This window comes from Arvicola amphibius, chromosome 12 (assembly GCF_903992535.2).
Source record: "Arvicola amphibius chromosome 12, mArvAmp1.2, whole genome shotgun sequence".
In the NCBI taxonomy this organism is placed as follows: domain Eukaryota; kingdom Metazoa; phylum Chordata; class Mammalia; order Rodentia; family Cricetidae; genus Arvicola; species Arvicola amphibius.
The window spans coordinates 19,976,610-20,001,229 of NC_052058.2; the positions used below are offsets into that span (position 1 = coordinate 19,976,610).

Genomic DNA, 24,620 nt, shown 5'->3' on the forward strand with positions numbered 1-24,620 from the left:
TCTGTCCTCATGTACACAAGAAGAGGCAGTCAGATCCTATTACAGAGGCTGTGAGCAACCATGTGGTTGAACTTAGGATCTCTGGAAGAGCAGTCAGTGCTCTTAACCTCTGAGACATCTCTCTAGCCCCACATAAAATTCTTAATCTAGAATATATATCCTATAGACAAGGTTATTACAAAGGTTTTTAACATTTTTCCAGGATTTTTTGAATGTTTAATAGACAAATGATTATTTTATTAACATTTTTGTATCACCAGCCTTTATTCTTTGCAATACTTTGTATTTCAAAAAGACATCTCAAAGTGATCTTCCAAAACAGAAAGAAAGCAAAAGTAAGAGAGTATTTATGGGTTAACCCTATGTGCACAGTACAAGTTGACCAGGATGAAATCTGGTCTTTCTGGTTCATGGTTACCATATATGCACAGTACATGTTGACCAGGGCAAAATCTGGTCTTTTCTGTTTTGAAACAGACAGGGTTTTTATTCAGTTACAGTTTCATGTTTGAATATTTGCATTTCATATACTTCAAGTTGTTTTTGCTTGTTGTTTCCCAAATAAGAAAACTGGAAGCGGCATGGAGTGTCACTCAGGAGAGAAAGCTTATCAAGTGTGCTCAAAGCCCTGAGTCTGCCCTCTAGAAGCACAGAAAGGAGGCTTAGTAGATCATGCCTGCCATCCCAGCACTCAGGATGCAAAGGCAGGAGGAACCGGAGCTCAAGTTTATCCTTGGATACATAGCAAGTTACAGGCTAGCCTGGGCTACATGAGACCCTGTCTCAAAGAAGGAATAGCATGGGTTGAAAAAGAAAAGGGAAAGGAAAGAGTTAAATAGAATGCTCTTAAGATTCATGAAAGGTTGTATTAATTCCACTGAGATTTGACCCCCCAAGAGTTCTCCCTCATCGTTACCCTCTGCCCTCTCCTCCCCCATTTATCTCCCCTCTCTTTTCTTCCTCTCTTTCACTCCCACCACTTTGCTGAGAAGTCTCTCAATTATACACAAGAAGTTAACCAAAAATTAATGAGCAATTCAGGGGAAATGTTCCATCATTAGACTAAATCCTAGCTCGGCATCTCTCATCATCTGAACATAACCCTTGAGAATTCAAAGGAAAGGCCTCATTTGAGTTAAAAGGAAAAGGGCCAAGAACGGCTTGCAGGTCTAAATAACAACTCGTATCTACAGGATACACTGTTTCTGGGGCACAGTTTTCCCAAACCCAGGTCATCAAATACCCATGCTCTCAGAGCCATTCTCAGAGCTGTTCCAGATTTTGTGTTTGTTGTTGTTGTTTTCCAAAAGTGGAGCCTAATAATCAGCACGTCAGAAAGCTCCCAGAAGCACAGAGAATAGGATGAGGAGGTGCGGGCAAAGGGGCAGCAAAGGGAGCCATTGAGGGTCACAGAGAAAGCTTTGCTTATTCTACAACTAAAAATCCCCACCATGGGAAACAAGACCCAACAAGGTTTGTTTGTTGTAAAAATTAATCGTTTGGAGCTATAGATGCATGTCAGTGGCACAGCACCAACGAGGGGGGGAGAGGGAGGAGAGAGAAAGGGAGAGAATATTATTTTTTAATGAAGGAGTTGGAGAGAACAAGAATAGCGGCCTGGAAACTAACGAGAGACTATTGTGTAGGTGCTGCCCCAAGACAGAGGTAACAGACAGAAGAGGACTGGCAGGGGAGGGAACCGTGTCTGGTTGTAGAGAGTAAATGTGGAGGGTGACAGCCTCTGAGGCTGAAACGAGATATCTGCCACTTCTAAGACTATGTGACTCTGGGCAAGTCAGTCAGCTTTTCTAAGTCTCAGTTTTTCACACCCAAGGGTGAAGTTAGGTTAAAATTTTCCATCATCTGAACCCAAAGTCCACTCCATCATCTAAACCCAAAGTCCACCCGTCACCTGAACCCAAAGTCCATCCTTCACCTGAATCCAAAGTCCACCCCTTCACCTGAATCCAAAATCCATTCTGTCACATGAACCTAAAGTCCAATCTGTCACCTGAACCCAAAGTCCACCCCTTCAGCCCTGAAACTGTCCTTTTGGACAACATGAAAACTGGCCCCAGAATCACCTTAAAGCTCATGGCTCTATTTAGGGTTTGGCTTTGATCACTTGAATCCCCAGGCCTCACAACTTGTGAGGATTTCTATCACAGGAGTAACCTCTTCATTATGCCATGAGAACAAGATGCTTCCTGCCCTGAGAGTCAGTATTTATGCAGAACTAAGCTGCAAGCTCCTTCATTTGACACTACATCTGCTACCGCAAACTCAGTTTGATGATGTCACTGAGTTAGCATTTCATCATAGCAAAGTGTTCTGCATGAAGATTTCTCACAGTACTGGTCTAAACCCAACCCCCACCCTTCTTAGCTTCTTTCTTGTCATTGGATCTAATATTTTCTTGAAAGTGTCTATCCCCTTCCTTAAGACTCGTAACAGGACACACTCAGCTACATCACGTCACATAATTAGCTTGTGAAAGAAATCCTCACCTCCCAGCACAGGGGCTGTAAATCCAGGATGACAGAGAGAAATCCAAATCTCTTTCAAATGTTAGGAATTACAGGGCAGAAAATTCTGGCTCTCAGAAAGCCATCTCCACCACAGAAAGTCACCCCACGTTTCAAACTTTGGGTGTCCTCATTTGACATCTTAGGAGAACTGGGCTAAAATATATGCTAACCTTCTCTTCAATTTTGATATTTTATGATCCCCACCGCACAATTAAAAATGAACCATTTAGCCGGGCTGTGGTGGCGCACGCCTTTAATCCCAGCACTCGGGAGGCAGAGGCAGGCGGATCTCTGTGAGTTCGAGACCAGCCTGGTCTACAAGAGCTAGTTCCAGGACAGGCTCCAAAGCCACAGAGAAACCCGGTCTCGAAAAACCAAAAAAAAAAAAAAAAAAAAAAAAAAAAAAAAAAAAAAAAAAAAAAAATGAACCATTTACTGTGTAGACAAATGTCTTTAAATAGTTAAAACAGGAAATTCTTTAAGTACCCTGAGAGGTCTGCTGGTATGAATTTGGCAATACCACAGATTAAAAACCTTTGTGCAGGGGCTGGAGAGATGGCTCCGTGGTTAAGAGCACTGACAGCTCTTCCAGAGGACCTGGGTTCAAGTCTCAGCACCACAGGCAGGGCAGCTCACAACTGTTTGTATTTCCAGTTCTAGAGAACCTGACACCCTCACACAGACATCCATGCAGGCAAAACCCCAATGCCCATAAAATAAATAGTTTTTTTCAAGAAAAAGAAAAGAAAAATGTTGTGCATAAATCAAGCTGCATTCTATTCTAACTTACCCCATGTTGTGTGGAATAATGACATTTATTATTATTATTATTATTATTATTATTACAATTATTATTATAATTAATATTATGGGGATCGAGACAGGGTTTCTCTATAACAGCCTTGGCTGTCCTGGAACTAGCTCTGTAGAGCAAACTCACAGAGATCCACTTGCCTTTCCTTTCAAGTTTAATCCTTTGGGATTAAAGGTGTGCATCACCACTGCCCGAACTTTATTATTATTATTAATCTTTGTATGTGTGGCTTATATACAGTTGTTTCTGTGGGTATGAATGTTTGTGCATGGAGTGGGGACGATAGTCTACTTGATCACACTTCACCTTACTTTATGTATTTGTTTGTTTCTTATTTTTGAAACAGCATTTCTCACTGACCCTGGGTCTCAGTGACTCAGCTAGGTCAGCCAGTAAGCTTTGGGGATCAGGAACGGCTGTCTCTACTGTCCCACCCTTACCCCTAATTCTGAGCTTTTAGGCAAACTGCCACACACAGCTTTCTATGTGAGTCCTGGGGATCTGAACTCAGGTCCTCCCGGTTACTGCTCTAAGGTAGCATAGGAAATAATGGGTTTCCCTATGCATTTTCATTCATTTGTCTCACTATACTTTAAAACAGGAGCTTTTAGCCTGCGACTTACCCATGCAATGACTTCATATCACAAGGCAGCACCTGACTCCACTTTGAGTGTGCATGCTGAAGCAGACTCTACACTTCCACTGGGCAAGTAAATGACCCACACTGACCCAGTAGAAAGCACAAAGAGGACTGAGAACTCACTCACACCACTGAGAGCTCACACAGCAGCTACGAATCTAAGTGAATGGGGAACACATGGGCACAAGAATCACCAAAACTACAGGAGCAAAACCAGGCCCATAAACTTAGCAAGTACACTAGAGCCACGAAAGATGCTGGTCCCTCTCCCATTCACAACAGGTAAGAAGCCCGACATTGGGCACAGTGGCACTGATGAACCTGTCATCCACCCATCACACTGTGTCAAACAGTTAACAGGCACAAGACTCTGGATCTTCCCCTGGACTTCAGCTCCACATGGTCTCTATCGATGCACGGACCCACTCAGATGACTGTCCCTCAGGAGCAGAAGGAACCTAGGAACTCTCCCTGAACTTAACCTTCCGCCAATCTTCATCCAACTGGCTCAGCTTTGAAGAGTTCCAGCAGGTACCCAGGTGACTTCCTTAATACCTTATCATGCCCACATGGCACTAACCACATCTTACTGGCTCTCTGCCTTTCCCTCCAATAAGGCATCTCTGAATACCTCACCTTCTTTAGGCTGTTTGTAGACAGTCTATAAATATTTGTTACTGTGAAGTATAGCATGTGATCTGAGAGCTAACATTAATTAATTAAAATTAGACTGAAAAGACCTGTGATGGCCAACAGTCACTCAATCAGGTAAATAGGAATTACAAGGTAAAGAACAAGCAAACACATGGGGTTTGAGAAACTATTATTACTCAGCAAATCCTGACTTTGTGGAAAGATGCGAACATAAATCCATGAATATCTCTACCACAACACCCTCATGTCAGCAAGCAGCACAGAGGAGAAATGTCCCCAAGGCATTCAGCTGGGAAGCTGTCACATATCACCTGTTCTGCATATAGGATCCTATAAACACCAGAAAGACCCATAGCACTGAGTATCCTCACTATTAAGGCCTTTCCTTTCTGGAAAATTTTCATGGGCTTTGGTAAAGGATTAAAATGTGTACAATGCTAGCTTTACTAAACAAAATGATTCTTTGTAAAAAAAAAAAAAATCCCCCTCCCAGGTGGGAGGTTTCACAATATACCCTCCTAATTACACCAAGAACAGGAAAGTTAGAGATTTACTAGACACACCTGATCCCAAGGACGAACTGCCCACAATTTAGATCTAGAGCCTGAGGCCATTAAGGGCAAGAGTTCAGTTAATAAACAAAGAGAAATCAGAATGGTACGGTGTAATGGAAAAAGGGGAAGATATCAGTACCTTCCCTTTAAGGAGCGTTATAAAGAGAACATGCCCTTATAGTAAGACAAAGAAACTGTTTTAGGGTGTCTGCTCCTCAGAAGTCCCTTTCCCAAGATCCCAAGATCAGGCAGAGAGCTCGAAGAGAGTTCCTGCCTGATAAAGCCACCATTCTTATCTCTACAAGAGCCACTTACAGCCCTCCACTAGCACTTGGCTAACGCCTACTGTCAAGGCCAATGCCGGATTCTTCAAGCCACACCCCAGCTCTTGTGCCCCTTGTCTCCCAGTTAATCCTACCTACTATGCAACTATACAGTATAAAAGGTGTAATCTTTTCTCAATAAAATGCTGCTGGCAGCCATCCCAATTCGCCATTAGTTCCTGTCCATTTCCTCCTTTTCTACCCAGATCCCCTGCGAACTCCACACATCCTCTTTGGAACCTGAACACCCCCCCCCCACCCGAAGCAGGTCTCTGGCAATTGCAACAGTGAGCAAAGTGGCTAATATGCTCATTCAACTCAGGATCAGTTGAATGATTCCTCTTTGCCAGACACAAATCAGCCAAGGCCAGAGACATATCTGTCACTGCCGGCCTCTCCAAAAGCATCTTCCTAAATCCTATTCAAGTTTAGTATGTCCAAAGCAAAGGGCTTCCACAGAAATTGTACCCTCTTATAAGCCTGCTCAGACACCTAACTCACAGGGGATGGAGTGAGGGAGTCCTCCCCCAGCTGCTAGCCATGAATATTAAACGATGGCTGCATCTGTGCCCTTCTTTGTGCTCCCCTATCCCATTCAAGGTCAACTTCTTCTTTCATAAAAGGACACCTGCATTTATAGCTCATTCTTTTTTCTTCTTTCTCTTCTTCTTCTTCCTTTTTTTTTTTTTTTGCTTCTTCAGAACTAAAGGAAGCTAAAGGAAGTGCTATCAGTCTTTAATGTTCATCTCCTCTGTCCTTAACCTTACATTCCCTATTGGGTTCCCGCTACTCATCACCTTATCACCCTGTGCTCCATCCATTTCTAAAGACACTGGGAGCACTCCCCTCTAAGGGAAAGGCAAAGCTCACAGCAGTTTCTCCACTTACAAACTGCCCTAAGTTTCGATCCAATAAATATTTTGTGAACGTCTCATTAGAAAAAAGTCAAATTCATTGAATAATTTCACCTTCTTAATAGTATGCCAAGAGTAAACCAACTGCAGCTCGCAAGCCAAGTCTGCCCTACCTGCCTCCAGCCCCACCTGTAAATGGAAGTTTTATTAATCAATACAGCCACATTTATAGACTGTGTATTGTCTGTGTAATGCACGTCAAAGCAGGATTGTGACTTGACAAAGTCTGTAAGATAGTTCCTAAATTCTCAAATACTATCTCTCTCTGACTCTTAGCATAAAACTTTCATCATCCCCTCATCTAGACAACAACAACAACAAAAATACACTAAATCTTCCAGGTTTCCGAAGTCCAGTAAGGCTTAGGAAGGAATACCTATGAGCACCTCACAGGTTGGTTGCTTCTTAGTCACTGTGTCCCGATTCTACCCTTCAGTGGAAGAAGCCCAGCGGTAGCACATCCTGACGATGGAGAGAAAAGCATGAGGAAGACACTTCCTGCACAGAAGTGATGGATACTCAGGCATAGCCAGCAAGGAGAGGAGAAGAAAATCATGAAGGAAGAGTTGGGCTGAATCACCCATTTTAATAAGCGTCCACCACCCACAGTCACCGTAGGGAACCACCACACACTGTATGTATGCCAAATGGGTGATTCAAAGTACCAGTTCCGGAAGCCAAAGTGTGTATCTGAAGCAGCATGGGCCTCTCAAATGAGCAAACACAAAGAAAGCCTGTCACTGCTTTAAAAAGTGTATCCCCAATGTGTTGTTTGAACCATTCCTGCTTTACAAAGAAACGTTTAGTTAGCATGCAGAATAATGAGCTTCATTATGACACAGGCCTGCATCCCTGAGCTACACATCATTATACTTTGCTCAAACCCACCTCTTACCACTTTTCCTCGGTAGACCCTTTCTTCGCACCCTTGTTACCCTTCTTCCCCACAGAGTCCCCATCTGCTTCTGTGTCTAATATATTTATATAATACAATATAATATATTACATATATATATATATATATATATATATAGAGAGAGAGAGAGAGAGAGAGAGCGCACATGGGAGACGATGTGCTGTCTTTCTTTTCTATGTGACTCTATCAGTCCTGTCCATCCCTTTGCACCCCTTTCTCTCTGCATATACTTCCCTCCAACTTTGATGAAGAACGTATTTTTTAAAACTCCATTGTGTAGCCAGGCAGTGGTGGCACACACCTTTAATGCCAGCACTTGAGAGACAGAGGCAGGTGGATCTCTGTGAGTTCAAGGCAAATCTGATCCACAAAGCGAGTTCCAGGACAGGCACCAAAGAAACCCTGTCTTGGAAAACAAAAACAAAAACAAAAACAAACTAACAAACAAAAACCCCTCTTCATTGTGTAAACTTGAGTGAACTCAGAGTTGGGGAACATTTCTCCATCCGTATCAGTGCTGAAGGCAGCGTGGGCACTGGGCACAGAGCACAATCGTTAAAGAGGTAGAGCAGCAATTGATGTTTCTGTATTCACAACCCTTTTGGTTGGTGGTGCTCGGGTACTGATCCTAATAAGTGTTCAAATACATGAGCCTTTATGGGACATTTTCCACTCATACCACAACAATCAGGAACCTGAGATGGAAAGAGGATACCATACACTGCCTGGTTGCACCTGCCTCCTTCTAATAAGATATTGCGACCTAGGCCATAGAAGATGAGTGAGTATGAAGCCATACTGTTCCACATCATCCCGTGCTGTGTCATGTGATCACCTAAGTCATCAGGTCACATGTTCTCTGGATGCAGGAGACTTCACACATATCCGCCATGTGCTCTACTACTGACTTACTGTCCCTCTACCCTGAAGTAATACTTCTGGATTGATAACAATGGAGGAAAAAAAAAACACATCTATTTCCTCTCTTATGTAAGATTAATAAAACTGCATATATTAAAAATTTATTAAATCATCTACAAAATCAAAATATTCTTTTCTTTAAGGCAGGGTCTCACACTGTAATTCAACTTGGACTGGACTGACACTATAATTCAGGCTGACCCAGAACGCACGGAAATTCTTCTGTATCGGTTTCCTGGGATTTCAGACCTGAACCAACACACCTAGCTTAAAACATTCTTATACATGATAATCTCAGAAGTAAAGACCACAGGATGCAGTCAGGAGCATTACTGAGTGGTAGCAGAACGAATGAAAGGGATAAAAAGAAGCACCACTATTTCCCAAACTCAGAGAAAGCAGAAAAATGACAACATACAATAAAATGTAGGTGTGGCAGCTCCCTATAATTCCAACATTCAGAGGAGGCTGCAGGAGGAAGACTGTTGCAAGTTCGAGGCCAACCTGGGTCTTCTGGGTGGCTTTATGTATCAACTTGACACAAGCTATAGAGTCTCCAGAGTAAGGAGCCTCAGCTGAGGAAATGCCTCCTTGAGGTCCAGCTGTAAGGCATTTTTTTCATTTAGTGATCAATAGGGGAGGGCCCAGCACATAGTGGGTTGTGCAACTGTGGGCTGTTGGTCCTCGGTTCTATACAAACTGTGGGCTGAGCAAGTTATGGGAAGCAAGCCAGTAAGCAGTATCCCTTCGTGGCCTCTGCACCAGGATCCTGCCCTATTTGATTCTGTCCTGGCTTCCTTCAGTGACAAACAGCAACATTGAAGTGTAGGCCAAATAAACCCTTTACTCTTACTTGCTTTTCGGTCATGGCGTTTCATCACAGTTACAGAAACTCTAAGACACTGGATTATACAGTGAACTCCTGGCTAGTCAAGGCTGACCGGGCCTAGACTCTCTACATTTATTTTTTAAGGGAAATATGTGGATATATATCAAGATGTCTCAACTTGGCTTCATTCTTTGAAGCACACATAATTTAACTTGGGAAAAATTGCCCTGTATTAGTAACTTTTTAGGATCACAAGATACATTGTAAGATATCAAATTAGCTGGGCAGTGGTGGCGCACACCTTTAATCCAAGCACTTGGGAGACAGAGACAGATGGATCTCAGTGAGTTCAAGGCCAGTCTGGTCTACAAAGGGAGTTCCAGGACAGCTAGGACTGTTACACAGAGAAACTCTGTCTCAAAAAACCATAAAAAAAAGAAAAAGAAAAAGAAAAAGAAAGAATAAATGTATTTAATAAGTTAAAATAAAGTCAGATGGAAAAGTGGTTCTTGAGGAAAACAGTCAGAAAATTTCTTCTTGTGGATTTTTACTGACTATCCCTTCCCACTGGCAATCCTTCTCCCTCCCCACATTAGAGTTACACATCTAAGAACATCTAACTCCCCATGAAGTAGAGCTCTGTGAAAGACAGGAGCAAGGTTATATAGCAAATCGATATTCAACCATTTGGGGATCCTTTCCTGGTATTAGCAGTACCAAATAAAATAACCATCTTTATTCTTTGGTGAAGCATTATTTTAAAAAGGAACCTTTCATCCCTCCATGCTGCATCGTCAACAGAGTATCCCCGACATTCACACACACACACACACACACACACACACACACACACGCACAAACAGAGAGCTAAACAACACAGTCATACTTGAGTGTAACCCTTCTGCAGAAAAGGTCAGTGTAAGGGAGTGATTCCGGAATGGTCAGGATCATGATACCAGGTGAGCATGTTGTGTTCCCCTCCACAACTTGTAGTCACTCCTGTAGCTTTTCCTAGTCTTTCACTTCCCTAAGAAAGGATACAGAGACAAACAGAGACCCAACACAAAGCTGATTCTCAGACCATGTACGGCTCAAGTCCACAGTCCATCGTGTGTTCCATCTCTCCATGTGTTTTCACGATTACTGGACATAGTAATGCTTGATCGCTCAAGACGATTCACTGAGTGCATTCTCTAGTTCTTCATGTCCTCAGTCACCTTCCTTACAACCCTGTTCTGCCCAAAGCAAGGCATACTCGTAGAATGGCTAAGCAAGGTTCTTTAACAATTTATAGAACAATAGGGTAAAAAGCATGGGCCAATTGTTGTGTTAGATGCTTTCTTCCTTAAATGCATTTAGTTCTTAAGATAATTCTCAGCCAAGATATGATCATTGAAAAATTTTAATGTGATCCTGGATAAACATAATCTCTTCCTACCAGGAAGAGATGGGATCGAAATCTAAGTCTAGATTCTGCTCTTAAGCACTCTGAAGAGGCCTGTAAAGTAAACACAATCATACAGCTCAGGGGAACACCTTCACGTAAATTTTGATTTGCATTTGGACACTATTGGGTGAACAATTAATTATAATATTGTAATATTATAGGGGAATTGCAGACGTGAATGGATGACCATGGTGACTACAGGGGTGGCATGTAATTCTGAATAGTGTCCTGAGAGAAAGAGTAGACCTGGGGCTCAAGAGATGGCTCTGTGGTTAAGACAGTCACTGCTCTTGCAGAGGACCAAAGTTCAGTTCCCAGAACCCACACTGGCAGCTCACAATCACCTATCACTCCAACCCCAGGAGATCTGACATTCTCTTCTGAGAGATATGAGCACCTACACTCATGGGCACATACCCACACAAACACCCATATACACCCATAATTAAAAATGAAACAAAACCTTTCAAAGGGTAAAACTTTCCTTGTATGAGCAGATTGAAGATAAGAAGCTGCCACTAAGTGATATAGTGAATGAGAAATAATAACAAAGATCAGACTAAAATTCAAAGACAAAAAGACGGACAGGGTGTCATCACACAGGAGCTGATGGGATAACTAAGACATGCAGAGGAACAGAAGGCAGATGCAACAGAAAAGAATGGGCACCACATGACTCCAGTGGCTCCAGCAAGTAGCCCTAGCCATGGCTCCCTGACAGCTTGCTCTCCTCTGGAAAGTTTCATTTTGTCTCCAGGATCTTATCAATCTGTAGACACTTATAAATGTTAACCAATCAGGAACGGGCATAGTGAAGCCCTTCATGTAAACCTAACCAGTCAGGACCAAGAACACTTGTCCATGTCACTGGCCTAAGTAGGCCAGAGTGGGAGCTTGGGTGGTGTCTTTGTCTTTGTCCTTTCTGTACACGATCCTTTCGTACCACAGGCTACCTCTCCCTGATTTGAACACTCTGCTTTCTTTCCTCTATAATTGTAATCATTCTTAATACATGATTTTACTATATAGCCCACATTGACCTTAAACTCATGAATCCTCTAGCTCAGCCTCTGAAATGCTGGAATTATAAAATGTTTTAGTTATTTTTCTATTCTCATGTGTCAGGGTCCAGTCTCAATGGGTTTTACATTCCAAGGTAGAGGTGTGTGGATTAGGAAAATTAGGTAGGAGGAACAGAGATATGAAAGAAATACAGAGACATAGGATAGAACCGGGAGGACTAGCCAGTGAATACTGAATACTGAATGTGCCCACATCTATTTTCCATATGCTTATATACCCCAATCAAAAAAAGGGAAGGCAAAAGACTGATTTAATAAGACACAAAGGACAAACAGAATAATCACTTGCTTCAATACTTGAGATAGCAAGCCAACATTTCTTGAGCTAAGCATTCTGATGTTTTAGGCAGGATATGCAGTGAATACACCTTCAGCCAAGTATCCTGTAGGCAGCCGCTCCTCAGGTCAAACCTCTTGTTTTAAAATGAAGGGGTAGAAATAGGCTTGAATTCTCTGACCTTTGGTCAAGATAGAGCAGATCTACCTCTATGGGTGTCTTAATATTCAAAACATCAAGTAACCACAGCCTGAGTCAGGATATCTTGTTTGTAGTCACTCCTTAAGTCAGACTTCTTGTCAGTAACTTTGAAAGAGCAAGCGTAGGCTTAACTCTCTGACCTTCAGTCAAGGAAGAGCGGACCCATTTCTGTGGCCCCCACACACATGAAGACACCAAGACCAAGGCAAGTTGTGAAAGAAAGCATTTAATTAAGAGCTTGCTTATAGTTTGAGAGGGTGAGTCCTTGATTATCACAGCAGAAAGGATGGCAGCAGGCCAGCAAGCATGGTTCTGAAGCAGTAACTAAGAGATTACATGTTGAGAAAACCACCATGAGGCAGAAAGACAGAGAGAGAGAGGGAGAGAGGGAGAGAGACAGGGACGGGAAGAGAGAGAGAGAGAGAGAGAGAGAGAGAGAGAGAGAGAGAGAGAGAGAGAGAGAGAAATAATAGGAAATGGCATGGGCTTTTAAACTTTAAAGTCAAACCCCCAAAGACTGTCCTGTTCTCATGATCTTTTCCAAACAGCTCCAGCATCTAGGGACCAAGCATTCAGTATATGAACCTATGTGGATCACTCTCATCCAAAACACCACACAGATCTTAGACCTGTACTCATAGCTCACCCCTCCCTCTTGGGCTGTTGTCTTAATGAAGCTTTCCTTTCCATTTGAATCATTTTATACTGAATTTTATCGACACCAGGCACATAGGATAAATTTCCTTAGCGTTTGTAAGTGACTTAACAAGGATGCTCAAAACTACATGTGTCTTATAAAATTCACAAAGCCTTTATCAAATAATGTGAAAGAAAATGTGCTGTTCCTTTTATATTTTCTACAGCCCTGAAAAGATACAGGATAATCAGAGACTAACATGACTAGCTGAAGTAGGTCAATTCCTAAACTGCATCAGTAAGATTCCCCATCTCAACAAATGCACAAGTCTAAACAGAGATGGTTAGGATGCTGCTGTAAGACCAGGGGACAGCAAGAGTGGCGGGTACACACCCAGCTCTACTGTGTTCCGTCTTGTAAAGAACTGTCCCTGGGAGACTTGTTCCTTGGAAATGCTCACAACAACCCTCTTCTAGAAATCAGCAGAGAGACTAATTATCAGAAATATCTCTCCCCGGAGATGAGCACATCCCCTCCCTTTCCCCACTGACACCTCAGTCTCTATAATGTCCAGTATGTTTGCTTCCTTTGTAGTTCGAGGGAAAAAAATCCTTGAGTCTGTATTCACTAAGCCCTGGCGCTGTTTCTGATCTGCTATTTTAGAATATGGAACAACATTTCCCATGAGAGTCCTTTTAATTTCCTCTTTGTTTGTGTTCATTTGGTGCCTGGATTAGAGAGGTAGTATGCAGCCAAGGATACTGCCAGGAAGAAAACAATCCCTTCGACCTGGGGAATGAAATCCCTAGTTTATGTGTTTTGTTTTTTTTACTTTCATGTGACATTTAGCTACCTTCCAAGACAGCATAAAGACGTGTTTTCGGTCTGTCCAACACCAGGGTGGATGGAGTAAGGCGACATGTAAGAACTTAAAAAGAGAAAGGTAAAGGATGTAGCTCATTGCTAGAACTCTTTGGTGACATGCTTGGGGACCTGAGTTTTATCCCCCACTATCACAATTATAAGTAAATAATACAAACATTTAAATGGAGGAATAGGGTTATCTTGTCTTTTCAGTATATTCCAATTTCATACTTACTGAGTGGAAAGAATTTTAAGTTCTGAGCTTTCATTAGGAAAATAAAGTTAATAATAGTTTTCATCAAAAAGCAAGTGCCAGACTGTTATGTGAAGTTCTCCTGGGATAATATGAACAAATTCACGATCCTGTGGCTATTCATCCCCACTAGAGCAACAATGACAATAGCATTGTTATCAAAATAGCAATTCCATGTATGTCCAACATGGCAAATTGGTGGCCTTATCGTGTGTTCTTACAGATCCAGGGATGCGGTGCTTCAGCAGGATGGACTGACTCCCCAAACACCTACATCACTGAAAACCTTCACTGCAGCCTGATGACAACTTCCCTATTCCTTCAGTTAACCTTGCATACATCCTGTAGTCTAGCACCTCCCCGGACCACGAGACCATGTGAAGCTTGGTCAGAGTTACACAGCTGGGAAGAGTGGCTGGAGTCTCGGGTGAAAGTACGTGTCCCTGCCCCCACCCCTTCCTCCATGAGGGAACATCAACAGGTTATATCTTGAAGGTGCAAGTAGTCATAGCTGCTCTGATGAAGACAGCAACAGCTGCTATAAATAGATGATTGCGTGCAATACAGACATAGCTAGTGTTTCTATTTTATTGTATTTACCATATCTCCAAGTTTCCATATTGGTATCTGCCAGAATGTAGCTCTACAGCACACCACACTGTAGTCCTTAGGTTCTGTCTCCAGAATCACACAGTTCCCACAGAGAGGAGACTGTAAGTTATCAAATTCTTTCCACAGGAAAAGGGTCTACCTAGCAGTGATTAGCTGCCATGTCATTTAGAAGTCTTGAATAAAAAATAAAAATAAATCTTAAAGAAGGCCCACAGGTCCTGTTCTTTTTGGTTTATTATAGTTTCAAGATCTAGAAAGGTTTCTCACAAACCAAAACTGAAATATCAGAATAGTTTATGAGGGTTCTTCTGCTCATACTAAAGAGAGAGAGATGACGAAAGAACAGAGGTTAGGATTGGTAACCCAGAGGAAGAAGAGAGTAGCAAGCATGGACACTTAGTTCTGTGGGATCACCTTTTCATACTCTTTGGTTCTGCGGACAAAACCTCACTGTGTAGCTCAGGCTAACCTGAAACTCTTGGTCCTCCTGCATTGGTCTCCCAGGTGCTGGGATTATGGGCATGAGGCACCATACTTGGCTCTATTACCAGCTCTTGAGGTTCAGCATCTGTTCATATTCCCTGCCTTTTGAGGTCTGTCTGGCAATACTGGAAAAACTGTAGTTACCCATGTGGTCAGAATCCAATGTCCTCAAACACTCCTTTCTTGGGCTCTGCACAAAAGATCCAACCAGACTCCCCACCCCCAGCTTTCTCATGAGAGATACACAGATGAGAACTCCTGCCTGTCTCAGGTTAGGTGCATGCTTCCCAGCACCACGCCACACACGCACCGCATACCTGAGAAAGTTAACACTCTGTCTGGAAGATGCTAGTCCGGCTGTGCTGGTATTCATGATGAGTTGCAACCATGCCTTCTGCACTCCACACTATTAAGTGCTGCTGAGTGGAGGCCCAAGTAACGGCAGAGGCTTCTTCTTGGCAGCGTTTACTGCACAAATGAGTTGGGGAAAAAGCACAGCGCTCTTGTGCCCATGGAAACCTGTGACCCATTGGGACTTGTATTTTACTCTTTGGTGCAGCTTATGAAGGAATTCCTGTGACCAGCACAGAAACAGTGATGTATGAGGTGTAGTTCGGTGACAAACACTTGCCTGTGCATGTTTAATCTCCACCAAAAAGAAGATTTTTCTAAAGATCTTCAAATCAGTCCTGGTTAGATCAGGCTAGAAAACTACAAAGAGAGACTATTTGGATTTTTGTTATTGTTATTGTTGTTGTTGTTGTTTAAGAGAAGTTTGCAAACTATATCTAATGCCATAGTCTAAAGAAAAATATAGAAGTAGACGAGCTGGGCCCTTGAGTGGCCCAGGGGAGGAAGCCTCGCATCATGTGTTATTTTTAAAGTACAGGGCAATTGGGGCAGACACACATCACAGCTGCTCCTCCAACTGCAGTCTCCACCGCCCCGCCAGACAGAAGTGGATTCTCCTACTTACATCAAATGGAGCTGAGCTTGACCCAGTGTTCTGATTACATGGTTCCCTGAAGCAGTCACTAAAAGGGAGCAGAAGGCCCATGGCGATGATCCGCGAGCAGAATTTCTCGGCTTCTTCCGGAGGCCCGTTCTCCTGCTGGCTAAAGAGCTTCTCCAACAGAGTCCGCCCTGAGTAAGAAACACAGTCATTAGAGGGTGGCTGGCAGATCACCTGGCTCAGAACTCCCCAGAGAGAGGACAGTAAACATTACCAGTGAGCAACAGTCTCCAAGGCTCCTTGTTCATTCCTAATGAACAAAGCTGCAGGATGAGGGCAGACAGCACATATAAAAGGGCTCAGGGATGTGCTCTCCCAGGTCCCCAAACACCTCTTGCCTCAAAAGAGAGTAGTCTCTGTTACGTACTATACATTCTCCACCTAAAAGGAACTTCCACCCCTCTAGGATTTAATTAGGCAATTCTTTTTTTTTTTTTTTTGACCCTCCAGAGGATTCTATGAAGAAGTGAGTACCCAAAACTGCCCCCATTTGGGCCTAGAAGTGTCAGGGACTGACATTCACTGTCTCACATCCAGGAGAAGAAGGCAAAAAGCGAGGCACAGGCACAGGCATCAGTCCATAAAAGAAGCACGAAATTTGGCCAGGAAACACAAGTCATCCTGAAGAGGAAACAGAAAAATGCTTGCAGTTGCTCCCTAGAGACAGCTACGTGTGGGGTCAGTGGTTAGGAGAGCTGGCTGCTCTTACAGAGGACCCTGGTTCTGTTCCCAGAATCCACACAGTGGCTCACAACCACCCATGGTTCCAGTTTCAGGGAATCATCTTCTGGCCTCTGCAGGCACTGTGTACATGTGATACACAAACACACATGCAGGCGAAACACCCATATACATAAAAGAAATGATAAAATTAAAAGTCTAAAGAATGTTTAAAACAGGAAACAGTTCTATAGAAGGTATACGTTTAAATATTTGATTATTTCTTCAGAGGAGTATCATTGAGGAGGGAGGATACAGCAGAAAGGGAAGGTTCTAGAGGCATCAAGACAGACAGAATAAAAGTCTGTGGACTGCTGAGAAATAAAGTAGACATCAATAACATAGGCCCTCCCTGAAGGCTCAGGGAACATCAAGGAAGATGGGCAGAAAGACTCTTAAAGAGTCGGAGTGTTAGAGGACTGGAGTGATCCAGGGTCTCCTAGGCATGACAGTAAGGGCCTGATGTATTCAAAAACTCTCAGCAGCTATGGTTGCTTACATAACATCAAGCCAGTCAACGTTCTGGCATGGATGGGGAGATGCACACAAGCCCTGACCTAGGATCCGCCATCCATGGATGCCTGCTAAGTGGGGACAGGCTAGTTTTCGTTAGGGATGTAGTCCCTGGAAGATTGAACACACTCCATAATCATATGAGGTCACCAATTCTCAAAGAAAGTTAAAACTAAAAATTATTAAAAGATTGGCAATTGAGGAAACCAGTGGCAGGGAGCGACTGGAAACTCAACAGACCATAGGTTACATATCACCAAACAGCATAAACAGAAGAAACTTAGAGAAGGTGGGTCTGTGTAAAGATCTAGAAAGGATGGATATTTTCTTGGTTCAGAGCCTTGGATCCCAGAGTCTCTCTAGCTTTCTTGCCCACTTACTCTCCTGAGTGCCTTCCCTTCTCTTCCTTAATAAACCACATCTATTTCTGTTACTTTCCATGTTCCCCTGGCCCTGCTCTTTCTTCCAGAACACAAATTTCTGAAAATCTCCATGTGTGCTCTCCAAACTCTGACCAATGCCTATAATACAGTAAGATACTAGCAACAGAGTCTAAAAGACTGGGTCCTTCTGGTCCAGGCCTCAACCTTCCCTGTGCCTTAGAATCACCTTGGAAGAAGAAAGTGATGGGCACCCTGGGCACCAGGACTCCATTGTTCACTGTTTGATTCTAAAAATAGACAGGCATGAGAGTCAAGGATTCAGTCCTTAGTCTTTTTTAGCTAATACCTGGAGCTGGAGTTCTGGTGAGCTGGCTAAATTTCTGTCCTGCCCTAATCTTATGTATTATTGAGAACAGGCTGCAGGCCAAGAAGAAGTTCCTCTTCAGGTGGACTAGAAACTGGCTGGACAGAAGACAGCAGCATAACTAGCTGCCAGACCACCTCAAACTTCAGCATACTCCCATACGTGTGCTAAATGACCCATCCTCGAGGGTCACGACAGTTGACAACTGCCATGGCAGTAACTAGAAATATTATAAAAGGAGAGAAAAGAACTGTCACTCAAATTCCTGGGAAGCCTCTGACAAGACCCATATAAGGCATGACACTCTTTATTCGCCTATGCCTGCCCCTCACTTCTTTTCTGCCTTAAAGAAAACCTCTTCCTCCCAAGGGCTGAGAATCTAATTTACAACTTTATCTCTCATTTCTAATTGTGGCCCAAAGTAAAAGGCTCCCTAGCTGCCCAGTGGGTACTTGATCTTGTTACAGATTCCACAATTCTGGGAAATAAAAAGGATCTCCAGGTTCAGGTCAAAATCTAACAAAGACTGCTAACACACCAACACTTAGAAATTCAGAAATTCGTGTAAGATTTGTCTACATCTACAAACCATAGCAGAAAAAAAAAAAACCAGAAAACTCTTACAGATCTCGTCCAAGTTACAGCTCTCCTCAGTTCTTGAGTCCTGTCACCTGTCCCTCAAGAAATCATTTTTCAACTTTAACTCAAATTAAATCATTCTAAAAAACCTTCTGTGACTCCCTTTCACACCATTGAAGATCCTCTATAAATTCATGTAATTGACCATTTTACTTAAATGATTGTGAAATCTTTTTAAAAAATATCTATTCCAAGTCATACATTTCATAAGAGCAACACATAGCCTGTAAAGCCGCTAACTTGAAGGGGGAGAGGGTAAATACTTGGAGAATGTCTAGAAGATTATTTTGCTATTCAATAATACATATGTATTTATATTCTAGTTAGAATATAAAAAGAAATCTAATACACACACATGCACATACACACGCACACACTCTTTCTTTTGCCATCTGCCCTACTATAATCCTTTAAGACCCCACTTCTCTATTGCTTGGCATTCTACATTTGAAAGAGAAGCCTCAAATCAATAATACAGATGCTAGCTGCTACATGGTCTTTCTTTAGAACCTACACCACCTGCTGACCTCTGAGGTACTCATACTCATTCCTTTCTAACATTCTGCGGTTCAACAACATATATTATGCCATGGCCTAATGGTGCGGGACAATTGTCTATATTCTGTCAATTAGGTTTTAAATAAATGCTGATTGGCCAGTAGCTAGGCAGGAAGTATAGGTGGGACAACCATACAGGAAGTAGAGGCAGGTCAATGAGACCAGGAGAATTCTGGGAAGCAGGAAACTCTCTCTGCAGTTGTGAATATAGACACAGAAGAAAGAAGATGTGACCTGCCCCACTAAAAAAGGCACCAAGCCATGTGGGTAACATATACTAATAGGCTAATATAAGATCACAATGACTGCACATGTGAAGATCATACCCACTGTACACACGACTGCACATGTGAAGAACACACACTGTATACACAATGACCACACATGTGAAGAGTATGAAAACAGCTCTCACATGACCGTCATACTTCTGTTGGAGTCAGATGCAATGTAACAACAATGACAACAGAAAGCCAGGGCACAGGACTTGGTGTGTGACCACATGTAGCAGAATAAACAATAATGTGCACAAAAGCCACAAATAGTCAAAAAGGGTGTAAGAGAAGGCACTAAAAAAACTTTGAATACCAGTTCTGTGATGCCCTAAATTCTTTCTTCCAGAGTTTCCAAGCTATGATATGTATCCGCAGCTCTTACCTCATAGGCACCAAGAGATAGTTTACTCAAGGACCGGTTATGAATGGTTGTACCAGGACACAGATTCTGGTTGCCTCAAATAACATGTTCCAACATGGTAATAGTTTCATGAAGTTTTCACAGTAACAGAAACGAAACAAAGAAAGTCACAAATCAAGGCACTTTTAAAATGTATTGGTATTACTGGGTGTTGAGGCACACACCTTTAATCCTAATAGCTGTGAGAAAGAAGCTAGAAGATCTCTTTGAGTTCCAGCCCAGCCTGGTCTACATAGCAAGTTCTAGACCACATAGCACATAGTGAGACCCTGTATCCAGAAAAGGAAAAATAAAACCAAGCAAGCTAAACAAAAACAAACAAACAAACAAAAAACCACACTACATTAGTGAGACAATCAGGTAGGCAGGTGACAGCCAAGCAGGGAAATCTGCTACAGGCCTCAGATGACATGATGACATCCTTACCCTTTGGGCTGGTGATTATTACAGGGATGTTATATGAAGCACAGAAGCAGCAGTTAATGCTTATCAAGGGCACTACAATCAGCCAGTCAGCCTTGTCTAATCTTCAACAAGTGTTCCTTTTTGCTGAGAACTTCAGTTTGCACCTTATTTAAACCCATTCTGCAGTAACTCAGTGCTGTGGGTGAGGAGTCTGTCCATGCCTGAGCATCAGCCCAGGACCTTATCATTAGATGACAGTGGCACATGCACCTATTCCCAGTCATAACGGTCAGAGAAACATCTCTAACCAAATATCCTATGGCCATAGGTTGCAAACATGTGTGTGTATACATTGCTACAGCGTGTGGACAGCCAGTTCTCACCTACCACCATCTGGGTCCTAGAGATCAAACAGTTTGGCTTAGTGGCAGACACCTTTACATACTGAGCCATCACAGTGGGTCATTTGCATTTTCCTGAGACAGATTCTCACTGTGAAGCCATCACTGGCCTGTAATTCAGTATGTAGATTAAGCTGGGATCAATCTTGCTTCAGCCTCTTAAGTGCTGGAGTTACAGGCAGATCCCACCATGCCTGGCAATTTTTAGTTGTTTTTTTTAAAGGATGCTCTTATTCACATGATTGGCAGTTATATAGCCATTATGTATCATTCTATTGAAGAAATGAAAATAACTGAATTCAGTATATTTAAATCATAGTGAATATATTGAAAAAATCAAACTCTTTTTGCTAGACAATGCTAGGATAGCAATCTACAGCTATCAAAAAATTAATTTAAAAAATGAAGCATTTATCCATTCTTTCTTTATATGAGACTGTATTATGGAGTGATAAAATATATCTAATGAATATCGAAAACTATTCAGAAGAGAAAAAACATCAAACTAAAGATGCAAAGGAAGTAACAGAATTAGAAGAACGTCGGTATCGGTCCCTGATAGGATAATGCTCACTTAGTGGATATCAAAGACACAAAAACACATTGGAGCAAAAAAGAAGTCAATTAAGAAAAAAGGAAAAGCTGCCACCACTTCTATACCCAGAGACTGCTCACAGCTGAAACAGAAATGAGAAAGCTAGGCAGGGCAGCCTACTGATGTTGGAGATTTTGAATCACAAATTCAAAACCAGTCATGAACACATGCTGACCACCAACCCCTGTGAAACAGAAAATAAATGACCATGCATCAAATCACACGCTAAAATGCAACCTTCCTGTCCATCTTAGCTAACACGGAGTTCTGAAAAGGCATTAGTTACTCCGCATGGTCAAGTTATTTATATTCAAATAGTTCCATTATAGACTACAGCTGTCCTTTAGTGTCCATAGAGGGCTAGCGTCAGGGTCCCTGACGCTATGCCATAGACATCAAAGTCCAAGGACACTCAAAGTACTGTGTTTACATCCCCTGAAATACTCTCAATTATCTCTATATTAATTGTAATACCTAATACAATGTGGATATTATGTAAGTAGGTGTGATGACATTATCTAGGGAATAAGGAGGAGAGACTACATGTGTACACTAACAGCATTTGTTTTTAATATCTGTAGTCCACAGATGTTTGATTTCAAGACTATTGAACACCAAAGGATAAAATGTATATTAGGATTCTTTTTGAGATGTATTATGAAGTATCTGATGCTAAAACAATAATCCTAGGATTTATTTTATATTATTCTGTTATAAAGCAGCAATAGAGTTAGGGAAGGGAGGATGAAACTACTATATAATACTGGTAATATCAATAATGTATGAAGCTGAAAAATAGATTCCTAGGATTTCATTAGACTTCTACCTGGGCACGGATTTGCATAGTGAGATGTCTCAGCTCTGCTATTTAAAGATTTTAAATCTATCACTCGAGAAGTAGAAGCTTGATCATCTCAAGTTTGAAGCCAGTCTGGTCTATACAGTGAGGTCCCGGCCAGCCTGGGTTACACGGTGCGACTATCTCAGAAGAGATTTCATGGAAGGGCAAGTTCCGGAAGCCACTCAGTGGGACAATGTGCTGCTTAGTATACATCAAGATTTAGGAGGAATCCCAAGCACCACATTCAATATTGTTTGATCATATAAAAAAAATGTCTCAAATATTTCCAAAAAATAAAATCAAACAATGTACACATTCAATTTTGCAAGAGACAACCCAGTTTATCAAAGACTAAATGCAAGGCATTGTGGTGGGAAACGGAGAGCTTTTGTCTTTTCCAGCTAGTCTCAGCTGGAATATATAGAACTCTCTTTTCTGTCTAGAGAAAACAATCTAACTGGTCAAGGAAGTGGGCAGAGGTATGAACTTTTGTGTCTCTTCCAGAAGCTGAGGACTGAGGAATCCATCACAGGACAGGATTCCTTGGAGAGCAGGGCATGATGGTGGACATCTATAATCCCAGTGCTTGGGAGGCTGAAGCAGAAAGACTAAGACTTTAAACTCAACACCAACCTGGGCTATGTAGTGAATCTGGGACAGCCTAGGCTACATAATAAATTAAAGTGGAGGATAGACTGGCCTGATAAGATCTAAATTCAACTGTACTTCTTTTTTATTTTATTTAAATTTTTTATTTTACATAACAACCCCAGTTCCCCCTCCCTCCCTTTCTCTTATGCCCCACTGCCCCCTCATCCCACCTCCTAGCTACTCTTTAGAGAGGGTAAGGCCTCCTTAGGGAGTCAACAGAGTCTAATAGATCAAGTTGAGGCAGGACCAAATCCCTTCCCCTGTATCAAGGCTGGGCAAGGTATCCCACCATAGTGAATGAGCTCCAAAAAGCCAGGCAAGTACTGGTCCCACTGCCAGGGACCCCCACACACAGATCAAGCTACTGTCACCCACATTCAGAGGGCTTAATTTGGTCCCACGCAGGTTCTCCGCCTGTCAGTCCAGACAGAGTCCCTGACTTCTTAACTATACAAACTGGATGACTGAGACTAGGAACCAGTAGTCCATCAGGGCCCATTTGTATTACTTCACCCCCAATGACACAGACTCACATTTCAAAGGATTCTTTGTTCCTTCATTTCCTCCCCTTACTAGAAGAAAACTTCTCAGTCATAAATAGTCATCCTGAACATCTGAACGTGCTCAGATGTTGACATCTTTATTCTATCTCATATCAACTGAGCTGTACTCTGTATTTATTTGATAAAGAGAACCAACTGGCCAAAGCCACACCTGTTGAATGAACAATACGCACAGCATTGCAGTGGGCAACAGCCTGTCAAAAAGGGGGTCGTTTTTGTCACTGGGAACTGCAAAGCCTATGGAACTACCCAAAGCCCTTCAGAATTCTAGAGTACCAGTCTTTGTATCCCTATGCTACAACCCTAGTCCAGTTTCCCCATCCCCAAACTTGAAATAGCCATCTTCATTAATCCCGACTGTTCATTAATATCTTGGTAATGATTTAAAAACAATAACAAGTAAATGTTATTTAGTAATCTTCTCATTATTATTATTCTTAAAGTACAGAGTGGGGCTCAGTGGTTAAGACAGTTGCTGCTGTTCTGGAATTCCTGATACCAGTTACATACCAGTTACAGTGGATAGCCCACAAACCATCTGTAACCCCAGGTCCAAAGAACCCCAGTGACCTCTTCTGGCTTCCCAGGTACTCATGTACACAAGGCACACACATACACACACACACACTATTTTTTAAAGGCTGGGGATAGAGAAATGGTTCAGTGATTAAGAGCACACACTGCTCTTACAGAAAAGCTGGGTTCGGTTTCCAGCATCCCATGGCAGCTCACAACCGTCTGTAACACCAGTTCCAGGTGATCTAACACCTTATTATGGCCTCAGAGAGCACTGACATACATAATGGTACACATGTATACATGCAGGCAAAACACTCATACACACAAGAAATAATTATTTCTAATTATTTCTTTCAAAGATACCAAGCATATACTCGATACTTGTAAATGTGGTCAATAAGAATTTGGTTCAGCTTAAAGGAAGGAAATCATAAGTTTATTGTAAAATCATTTAAAACATAAAAAAGCACAGATCAAAACATACAAATCACATTTGCTACTTTTATTTTACTTTTACATCTAGTTAAGGGTAATTTTAAAAGCAATATTTAAGACCTTGTTTATGGGAAACATGGTGACACATGCCTATCTCTCCCGTAGCATGGAGGCTGAGCTAGTAGGATTGTGATTTCAAAGCTGGCCTGGGATGCATAGTGAGTTTCAAGGAAGCCTGCCCTATGAAGAAAGACACTGTCTTTAAAAAAGTAAACAAAACAAAACAAAAAACAAACAAACAAACAAAAAAGAGCCCACGAGACCTACTCGTTAGATTCCATAACTTCAGGTTATTTCTTCTTATTATTAAGAACACATT

The 24,620-nt window shown here is 42.1% G+C and overlaps 1 protein-coding gene across 2 annotated transcripts in view; it reads right to left on the reverse strand.

Annotated features, from left to right (window-relative positions):
- Nucleotides 1-24,620, reverse strand: part of Fmn2 (formin 2) — a 288,272-nt gene that overhangs the window by 246,782 nt on the left and 16,870 nt on the right. For both annotated transcript variants that reach the window (XM_038349911.1, XM_038349910.1), the window contains exon 2: nucleotides 15,926-16,092. In XM_038349911.1, coding sequence (XP_038205839.1) covers nucleotides 15,926-16,092 — 167 coding nt within the window. The remainder of the gene's footprint in view (nucleotides 1-15,925; nucleotides 16,093-24,620) is intronic.